The sequence below is a fragment of the Rhipicephalus microplus genome, chromosome 5 (assembly GCF_043290135.1).
Source record: "Rhipicephalus microplus isolate Deutch F79 chromosome 5, USDA_Rmic, whole genome shotgun sequence".
In the NCBI taxonomy this organism is placed as follows: domain Eukaryota; kingdom Metazoa; phylum Arthropoda; class Arachnida; order Ixodida; family Ixodidae; genus Rhipicephalus; species Rhipicephalus microplus.
In genome coordinates this window covers 34853707-34864830 of record NC_134704.1, presented here as the reverse complement: position 1 = coordinate 34864830, position 11124 = coordinate 34853707, and the positions used below count along the sequence as shown (strand labels likewise).

Sequence of the window (11124 nt, the reverse complement as noted above, 5' to 3'; positions counted from 1 at the left end):
TCCCCCACTGCTCTGTTCACCTCCCCACGTTCACCCTCGAAACCCAGTGCGAGATGCAACGGAGTGTATCCTCTACATTGGGGTTTGATTTCCTTGCACTGCACCACAGTGTGTTCGATTGTTTCGTCTGCACACTCACAAACTCTACACAACACATCCCAAGGCTCACTATCTATAGTCCTCTGGCGCTCCAAGGTGCGCAGGGCCCCAGCTCACGCCTCGAAGAGCGGGCTGCTTCCAAGGGGACACGGCGCTCTTCTCGGCCGTCACTCACTCTGTTCAATGTATCAGGTGCTGATCGGGCTCATGGCAGCGGCGGCGACGTATGCTACACCCGTGGCATTTCGACCGATCGACACATGGCCAGCGGCTCTTGGCATTCCACAAGCGACTACGCATGATCTACTAGATTCACCAAGCACCTCGGAGCGGTGCCATCTGCGCATCGAAACGAGCTGGATGACAAAGCATCGTGGTACGCTTCCGGATCCGCCTACTGCTGGCTATAAAAGGGAGCCCCTGAACCAATGCCCACTGGGACACGGCGCTCTTCTCGGCCGTCACTCACTCTGTTCAATGTATCAGGTGCTGATCGGGCTCATGGCAGCGGCGGCGACGTATGCTACACCCGTGGCATTTCGACCGATCGACACATGGCCAGCGGCTCTTGGCATTCCACAAGCGACTACGCATGATCTACTAGATTCACCAAGCACCTCGGAGCGGTGCCATCTGCGCATCGAAACGAGCTGGATGACAAAGCATCGTGGTACGCTTCCGGATCCGCCTACTGCTGGCTATAAAAGGGAGCCCCTGAACCAATGCCCACTGGGACACGGCGCTCTTCTCGGCCGTCACTCACTCTGTTCAATGTATCAGGTTAGTTATTTATGCCGTTGTAATTGCTTTAGAAGCAGTGATGACATGCTTCTTAGAGTGTCGTGTCCCATTAACGGTAAATGGCTTATCTGGACGTGCTATGCTGTTTCTCGCGAGTGTATGGCTGCCGCATTGAATTGGTCTGTCTTGGAGGGTTACGATGTGGCCTCTCAGACATTACTACTCTTGGCTGGTGACATAGAACAAAACCCTGGCCCTATGTCTGTGCCTGAGCGAGAACAGATAAGTAAAATCGAAGAAATGCTAAAGGTGCTACAGTCAGGGCAGATAACCGTGTTGGAAAAGCTGTCGGGCATTGCTAAAACTCAGGATGAGCTTCGGAAAAAGCTGGACGACGTGATTACTAAAACTAATGTAATTGAAAAGCGCCTTACTACACTAGAGGAAACAGAAAAGAAGTTCGCTGACAAACTAGACGACTTAGAAAACAGAAGCCGGAGAACAAACTTGGTATTCTTTGGAATACCAGATAGTCATCCAAAGGAAACTTGGGAAGAATCCGAAAATCTAGTTAAGTCTGTCTGTACGGATGTATTAAAGCTGGAAAATATAGCAATAGAAAGGGCTCATCGTCTCGGGGCCTACAAAACAGAAAGAATTCGTCCAATAATTGCTAGCTTTTCAGGATCGAAATCAAGAGAATCTGTTCTGCGAAATGCATACAGATTCAAGGGGACGACATACAGCGTATCAGAAGACTTCAGCAAGGCAGTTCAAGAAAAACGCCGGCAGCTTTGGAAGTACAGTAAAGAAAAACAGCTCGACAAGAAAAATCGTGTACATTTAAGTTACGATAAGCTGGTAATCAATGGACAAGCATTTGCCTGGGATACTGACATGCACCAACCAGTTCCTCTTCGGGCGCATGCTCAGATATTGGGGCGGAAATGACATGATCATTCTAGCTTAAGAACAAATGGGAAATATACCATCACAAAAAGCTTTACACCAGTATTGTTGGTGGTCAATTGTCGAAGCCTAAAAAACAAAACTGATGAGTTTACAATCTTACTTGAAACGGTGAAAGCGCAAATCGTTATGGGTACCGAATCATGGCTTGACGACACAGTATTGGATGTAGAAATATTTCCGCCAGGTTTTACAGTGTACCGTAAAGATAGAAACAGGCACGGTGGTGGCGTGTTTCTTTTAATTTCAAGTAGCCTTGCCAGCGAAGAAGTTGTTTTTGATAATGAAACTGAATCAGTATGGTGCCGCGTCCAATTTCCCCAGGGAAACAACATCGTTTTTGGATCATTTTACCGCCCACCTGACCACAACAATGAATCTTTGATTCAACTTTCCGACATACTATCACAAATATCTCACTGCGTAATACTGGGAGGGGATTTCAATCTGCCCGATATGAAATGGGATTCCGACTGTGTAGCCCCACAAAAAAATCGAAATTGTTCTGCCTTTTCAGAACTAATGAGTGTCTATGGGCTACAACAATATGTGAACGAACCAACTCGGATTAACGCTTTACTAGATCTTTTACTAAGCAATGACGAAAATGTTATTGTTCACACAAACGTATGTCCAGGAATTAGTGATCATAGTTGCGTTGTTGCAGAGTTAAACGTTTCTAGAATACCTGCGTGTAAGCAAACCCCTCGAAATGTTTTCATGTACGACAGAGGGGACTTTAATGCCATTTCCGAAGAGCTGGTCTTGTATTATCCCACTTTTTTATGCATATCGGAGTCATGCGGCATGGATGAATTGTGGCAAATTTTCCGTGACAAGGTTACAGAGCTGGTGAATATGTACGTACCTCAGAGGTGTCTAAGATGCAGAAAGAGGCACAAACCCTGGTTCAACTCTGAGATACGCAAACTTGTTAGAAAAGCAGCGAATGCCCATAAAAGGTTTCTTAAAAAGAGAACAGCACTAAATAAAACAAAGCTCAAAAGTGTAAACAAAGAGCTTAAGTTAAAACTAAAACAGGCAAAGCGTGTCTTCTTTGACAAGCTAAACACAGACTTGAAGTGTAATCCAAAATTCTTTTGGAAGTATGTCAAGAGCAACAGAAAAGACGACACAGCTATCCCTGACCTTTTAACCCAGGAAAAAACTATAACGGATGACTTGGAGAAAGCTGAAGCATTTAACGCCTATTTTCAGTCAGTGTTTTCAAAAAGAACTGAACACTCTCCAATGCTACCTTCAAAAAATATTGGTAATGAAATGGCGGAAATTGAAATCGATTACGCTGGTTTGGATAGTCTGCTGCGTACTCTGGACACCTCTAAGGCTACAGGGCCTGACGGTATATCATCTCATGTACTTAAAAAGTGTCACGTTATTATTGCACAATATTTATGCATAATGTACAAGTTGTCTCTAGACACCGGCGTTATTCCAAGGGATTGGAAAACAGCCAATGTGGTTCCTGTACATAAGGCAGGAAGCAAAAAACATGTACAAAATTATCGTCCCATATCCTTAATTTCAACCTGTTGCAAATTATTAGAACATGTTATTTATAGCGCATTGTTCAAATATCTCGAATCTACTCATTTTTTTGCCCGCTCCCAGCATGGATTTCGGCAGGGTCGTTCATGCGTCACGCAACTAACTGAATTTCAGCATGACGTACTGACTGCGCTTGACCGTAACAACATTGTTGATGCATTATTTCTCGATTTTCGCAAGGCATTTGATACGGTCCCACATAATCTGTTAGACATTAAACTGGCTTCACTGAATATTAATGCTAAGCTGCAAACCTGGCTACGGAATTACTTAAGTGGTCGTAAACAGTGTGTTGTTTTAAATTCTAAAACGTCTTCATATGTAAACGTGACTTCAGGCGTGCCACAAGGTAGCGTTCTAGGTCCGCTGTTATTTTTGGTTTATATAAATGATATAGCATATAACATAAAATCTTGCATAAAATTATTCGCAGACGATTGCATCATCTACCGTCACATTACTTCAATCACAGACACTGAACTATTGCAAGATGACTTAAACACGGTAACACATTGGTGCTCCACGTGGAATATGTGCTTAAATATCTCGAAGTGCAACCACATCAGCTTTGCAAAGAACATTTCAAAAATCCAGTGCACATACAGTATTAATGGCGAGGCAGTCAAAAAGGTGCCCGAGTGTAAATATTTAGGAATTTACTTGACAGAATCGTTCCATTGGAACAGACACATAGACCAAATGATCTCAAAGGCTAGTAGAACGTTGTTTTTTATTCGTAGAAACTTTCACTGTGCAACAAAAGAAGTGAAAGAAACTCTTTACTTCCTTCTTGTCAGGTCTATACTTGAATATGCTTGTGTTATCTGGGACCCGGCTCAAAAGTATCTTGCAAAAACAATAGAAAAAGTCCAAAACCAGGCAGCCCGTTTCGTCAGCAACAACTACGACCCATTCGCTAGTATGTCAGAAATAAAGGCCATATTAGGCTGGGAAACTCTAAAATCTAGAAGACGGAAACTTCGATTAAAACTTCTGCATAGCATATATTATAACCTAACAGGAATTAATAAGTCTGAATACCTACTAGCACCAACATATCGTTCCACAAGATGCCAACACTCACATAAAATACAAGAATACGCGTACAAAACCACTACTTTTGCCAACTCCTTCTTTTTAAAAACAATTAGAGACTGGAATGAACTTCCCGAAGGTATAGTGAACTTGAGTGACAACAGCGCTTTTTTCTCATCGTTGTGAAATTGTGACATATGTACTTCTCTTTTGGTACCTGTTGTCATGTGCAATATTGTACTAAAATATTTTTTTATTTTTTTTATTTTTATATGTTGTTATAATTGAATTTTTTCACTATGTTTGGCGTCTTATCGCAGAAATGTTTCCTATGACTTCTTATGTATCCCCCCCTGCAGTAATGCCACTACGGCGTTGCAGGAACTATGTAAATAAATAAAATAAAGGCTATTGTCATATATTAACATCGCGCCAATACTTCGCTTGTAATAGAGATCTTGCCCCCCATCCCCTGCAGCCACAGCTTCTCTTCCTTCTCCTGGACACGGTCGCGCACATCCTTCACATATTTCTGCCATGGGTCCACCTGTATAGGTGCCGTGAAGAAGCCATATTTCTTTTGAAGGTGATATATGTGGTTTGTCCAGTTGGTGCGCATACACGTCGCCGAGAGGTCGTCAAAGACCTGTCGGGCGAGTCGCTCTTTCCGCAGAAACGGCAAGCGGCCACGGTAGGTCAGTTTGCTTGCCGCCTCCCGTGCCTCGAAGGTGGACCAACCGAGGTCTCCTTGAACAGCCTCAATAGCTACTGCCCCATGCGATTCTAAAGCAGTGCGGCCGCCCTCTCGCTGTCGTCGTTCCAGCCATTCCCTGGTCGCATAAGAGAGGCAGACGATGGCGTTGCAGAAAGTCAGTGCCGGCACATGCACAAGCGTTTACATGTCGTGAACCAGGAGATATCTGTTGAATTTCCATATACTTCTGCATCGGAGAACACACTGTGTTCGCAAGGCCATCCGTCTGACTGTATCCTCGTATTCCCTATAAATGTCGCCTCCTGCGCAGAGCATCACTCCGAGGTACTCGTACTATGAGGCAACCCCCGTCGCCTGTCCAGACAGTGTCAGGGTTCCGTTTCCCAGTGTCACACCGAGTAGCTGTATGTCTTCTTGGCGTTATAGCAAAGCCTCAGCTTTTCGACTTCCGCTGTACAAATGTTGAGTAGTGCCTGCATGTCTCGATGATTTTTTGTCATTAAAAGAATGTCATCTGCCAACACTAGTAAAACTGGACAGGTCTCGCCATCTAGAAGGTCCCAGTTGAATCAAGTACGTCGATTATCTCGGAAGCATTAGCTAAAAATGGTTCAGTGGTCGTTGTTGCTGCTGTGGCTCCCGCTACTTTCTCTGCTGCTTATATAGTGTCGGCGGCCACGCAGTAAAGCCGGGCAACGTTGTTCACGGCAACAGAGACTTGTGATGGCCACTTTCAGGCGGGGAGTTTGAAATGCGCTAACGCAATGCAGACCACTAAAGCGCGACTTTATCTCAAATTAACACCTTCTTGGCACAAAATTATAGCACTACAAGGTTTGTGGGCTGCAATTTCAGCATTCAACATTGGCTTAATATTGGCCTTTAGTGTCCCTTAAATGTTTGATTTCACAGCACGGTTGCCTTACGACGTTCCCTTGGAATAGTTGAGTGATGTTCATAGGTACTCGTAATTTGTGCTCAATTTTTCGCAAGCCCATGAATCATACTTTTCATGCGTTTTTGTGCTTCTAAATGTATACAACTTAAATGAAAATTGGCAGATTACGAAGCTAATGAAGAGACACGGACGTTAGTTGTACTGTTTTAATTGTATTGAAGATAATTGGATATACAAAGAGTTGCCAGTTTCACTTATCATATGCGGATTTGGGCTTTTTTCGCCTAATCACTTGTAGGATGTTCCTGTTTCATCTCGCGTTTTTGAGTTTATTTCCACTTTTCCAGTAAAAATTGTTACTTTAGTGATCGTCACGCTTACTAATCGCACGTTTACGGATCCCCGAGTACTTGTGCGTTGACGTCAAATATGCGCGGGGGAAATCAACAACAACAACAACAAAAAAACGATAACCATGTACAGTCAAACGTTCAATCAACCGAATGCAGACCACCTTGAAGACAATGTTGAAAAGTGCATTTGTGCTTTCATTCATAGTCATGTATTCCGTCCTGCCCAAGTAAGCGACCACGACGTTAGGTAGAAGTATGCAGCTTCATGAATATGACGCATGCGGAGGAAACACCGTGAATTCACTGTCTCATAAGCAGATGAACGCACGCTCACTAAATCAATTATTGTCACGTCCGTACAATAGTAACAGTTTAATACTTGAATTTTGCTGCGTTTTATGAGCACGCGTCATATGTGAAACTACAAAAGTAGCAAATGTGCGGCGATGGTGCGAATCTCGGCAGAAAGAATATCTTCGAGCTACGACACTCAGCCACAGTCTGCCACGGCTCGCATTTAATATCAATCGAGAGACGTCAGTGACGTGAGGTTTTTCTGGTATGTTCACATTCGTGTGAACCCAAAAGAATGCTTCAAACAATCAAGCTGGAAGTGACTAAAATGGGCTGCCCTTTGCGCGACGCTCGGCACGCAGCATCGCAGTGGCTAGCGCAGTATCGAGGGACAGAGAACCACGCTCGAATCGTGGCGGAAGTGGCAGTCGCATCACTTGAAAACCATGACGGGGTGAGCGACTTGCCTCCTCTTCAGCCGCAAAGACCCGCCGGCGTGCACGACCTTCGCCACTACCGACGAGAAGCCCTCTGGGCCTCTCCTGGACACTAGAAGCAGCGACCGCAAAAGATCCCGGTGTCGATAAAGTCGCGCCGTCAGAAAAAAGAACGCGCCTGCGCCAGCGTGTTCTGTCTTGAGCTGGAGGCCATCGGCTATCAATGAACTGCGATACCTCCGCGCTGGGATGCGCGATCGCAATCTTTCCCGGAGACTTCAAAGTTACCGGGCGGGAGTCGTCCTGGACGACGAACGTTTCGCACGTCCTCGCTTTTCGATCGGCTAACTTCCACGCAACCTGTTCGCAGGGCCAGCTTGGCTGACTGCTGCTAACGATGGAACCCCAGGCGTCAGGGCGTTCGGCGTCTTCAATCTCGTTTGTTGTCACCCAGGAAACCGTCGTCCATAGGGAGTTGTCTGAATCCTGGCCACTGGACCAGGCGCATGGAGCCGTCGATAATTGGAATTGACAAATGGATTGCGTACGTTCTTCTTTCACGGAGGCATCTTGAGGATCGAGACCGTCGGACGCAGCTCGACGGTCTTGCTTGGAGCTCGGCTGACGAACGACTTCTGATCTGTAATTTCTGGTAGTTTCTTCGCAGAGCTCGCCTTTGGTGAACGTGAAGGACCCTCCTGGACCCGGGAAAAAACGTTGCAGTTTGTTGGAGCAGGTTGCGCTTTCCTCATCTGGCGCTTCGCTCATCTTTGTAAGCAAGGTGTTTCTGTATACACGTGGAGTGTCATTCGCTTTGGTCGCCTGCGCGGTCATGGTGTTTCTAGGGCCTGCACGACTGGGCATCAATGTACGCGTCGAAAGCGTCGATATCCTCGTTCTTGGCATTGTTTGAGGTCTGCTCGCTTGATCATTGGATTTTACCACTAGGCGATGTGAAGACTTCTCCTCCCTTAGCTTCCCCGCGCTTTCTTTCAGCAAGATGTCTCGTACAGAGGAGCGGGAGTGCTGCACTGGCACGCCGGTGACGTTGAAGGTGGTCCAATGAAAAGGACCACTCCTCTCTCTTTCGACGCCGGCAAAGTAGGCAGCTGACGCTGCCTCTTGCTCAACTGCGTTCCGCAACTCATCTGATCGTGGGACATCTTCCTCGAGCCGCGTCCAATCCCATTGAAACGTCAAAAATCTAATCCTCTGGGAGCCACTGAGGGAAAGCTGGCGCAGACGGCTGCCTGCGCTGGAAATACTCTTGAACGGCCATGTTTTGAAGCAGTTGCGCAAGTTTTCCGTGCGAAATGCTCTGATGCTCCTGGGCAAAAACGAAAGGGTCGAAGAGGTAGGTCTCTTGTCATCCGAGGATCTTCTCAACCTGGAAAAGGCAGACATGTTGAAAATGTATATACTCGTGAGGATAGTTACAGTATAAAAATACGCTGATTTTATTTGCATTAAAGAATTAGGTGAAAAACACGTGATGCAATTTCTAGTGAGCTTTAAAAGTTTATGTGCACCCGAAATAACACATAAGTACTCGTATTTTACTCCGCTCATTGAGTCCTGCTAAGCGAATGAGAGAGTGGAAGATTTCCCTAAAAATATTTGCAAAGTTGCACATACCATTTTCCACACTCAATGCTATGGCGTCGTGCCGACTTCTGTGTTATAAAATATCCAACTCATTTGCCGATCAACATTCTAATGCCAGGTAATCTGTCGCGAGCGCACATTTAGAAATTCCAGCTAAGATGTGCCTCGTATCAAATAAACAAAGATGCGAGTTGTGCGTGTGAATTTGGTACATTATTTTTCTGAGCCAAAATACAGCATGCTGGTAAACAAAGATTGCCTAATTAACTGTTTAATTCTTAACTCTAGCGGTATATTTTCAATATAAATATTCTGACACTTGTTCTGAAGCGTATACATATTTCAATAATGCTATGTGCCAGTTCAATAAGCTGTGAAATTAACCGAGGTTGCGGAATTACCCTTTGAAATTGTAACTCTAATATATAATATACAATAGAAAAAGGTCTTTACAGTTATTCACTACCATCAGATCATTTCCTCCATATTAAGATAACTGGCCAGTTCAATTGTTTTCCAACGTTTCTTCAGAGCCCGTAAACTAGAAAGTTTACTCGACGCGATATAGCTGAAACAACCTGAGTGTAATTTTTGTGTGTGAGGTGCTTAATGGCTCTGCAATAAAGGGGTTCTTATTTTTCGCAAAAATATTTGTGTATTTGGGAAATCAATACAGCAACAATCAAGCAGCTTGTCATGCTACTGTTCTAAATGTTTGAAACAATGCAGTTCCTCAAGCCAACAATTCAAATTTGGAAATATCGAAACTTCTGTAAAAACCTTATAACTTGAAGGCTTTGTAACTCAAAAACACACCACGTAGACACTTTATATTGTTAGGACCAGTCTTCGTCTTGCACGCTTAAGACATCCTTCTGACACTTTCTTTATTGAAGTGTAGCACAGAAAAATAGAGCATAAAAAAATTCTTGTGTCACTGACGCTAGTGTCTCAGCAAGCGGACTTGTGTTTGTCGAGGTAGCAGCCATGACACAAACAGGCCTGCTTGTCGAAGCATTGGCTTCAGTGACACCCCTCTAAAAGAATTTTTTATTGATTAGGAGCTTCCATCTTCCCCCGAACTTTTTTATAGCGCATGTTTGGTCGCCTGGGGGGTCACGGTGTTTCTAGGGCCTGCGAGAGGTGTCCACTGTGTCATGCCCTTTGCCCAACAAGCTGCCGTTTTAATCACTGCTATCAGCGAATGTATTTGGTGCGTTCCAACTGAAATCAAATATCTTCAATCGAACCACTCACCTAATGTAACCAAGAGAGCCAATCACGATAAGCGCCAAGATCAGCAGCATTGCCGGAAACATGGCTGTCATCAGCGGCCTCCAATCAGTTATTTCTGCAGAACCAATGCACAAATCAAGTCAACTTCTTGCGCAAAGATTAAGCACGACGTGAAGTGAGCGTAATCTTTCCTAAGGACACCGTCTGCCTTTGTTTTAAGGACGATATTATTTCTCTGTATACTTCAACGCGAATATTTGGCCTGTCTGTCTGTTGTTGTCTGTCCAGCACAGTGACGCCAACCTAAGACAATATTTCATCCCTACATAGACATCTGAAAATTTCCTACATTACAAGAAAAATTCTTAGATTACCGTTTTAATGACTTTATTCAGGCTAATCGACTTTTAACTAAGTATAACGATAGTGTGATCTGTGGTCAAGTTTTTCTGCGTCTTGTTAAAAGTAAAAAAGAATTATAATAACCACCTCCAAGGTCTTCTTTTCTACCTGCCCAGTGGAGTTGCATATCAGGTGCTTGTAGACACCACTGTAGTTGCCACAGAAGCATTTGTCTGTGAAGTTCACTTTGAACACGCATTGAAGACATATATTTATACATTCGGGTCAACTTCAAATATTTTACTGAATGATAGCTATGTCTTTTCTCTATACTTTCAATAAGCTCCCCCTTTGGCCAAATATTTTGATCACTTTTGCGCTCTTATGTTAAGGCGTAACGGAAAGACTAAAAAAAAAAACGTACATGTCTTGTCTTTCTTCATCTCACAGTTTCCGCAAAATTGAAGTGGTACCACCTTACTCAATTTTCAATACTACTTTCGCTCTGTTCCTCTCTAAGCCTCCTGGTTATTTTCCATGGAAATGCTGCTAAGCGAAGTCACGCGGTGAGTGTAAACTTGATGTGTTACTGTCCACTATTAGACAAAATTTACCTGTGCTTCACAGAGCAGCAGTCACTCATGATATGAGAGTGCATACTTAACTCATGCGAAAAAGACTTTCATTTTTGCAGTATTCCGCATATAATATTCTGAAGTTACAGAGATGCTGTCCCCTTCTCTCTAGCAAGCAGAGCACCAAGGCTGTCATAAATATACAGAACATGAAATGTCCAAAACTATATAGGTTTTTACAGCTTTTTTAAGCTTA

The 11124-nt window shown here is 44.1% G+C and overlaps 1 protein-coding gene across 1 annotated transcript; it reads right to left on the bottom strand.

The window, feature by feature from the left end:
- Window positions 1–4077: 4077 nt before the first annotated feature.
- LOC142817724 (uncharacterized) lies at window positions 4078–10060 on the bottom strand. Its single transcript, XM_075895194.1, has 2 exons — window positions 9973–10060; window positions 4078–8497 (listed from the first exon to the last, which is right to left on the bottom strand). The coding sequence occupies exons 1-2, from the start codon at window positions 10041–10043 to the stop codon at window positions 6997–6999; spliced, it is 1572 nt and encodes a 523-aa protein (XP_075751309.1). The 5' UTR covers window positions 10044–10060; the 3' UTR covers window positions 4078–6996.
- Window positions 10061–11124: the final 1064 nt, after the last annotated feature.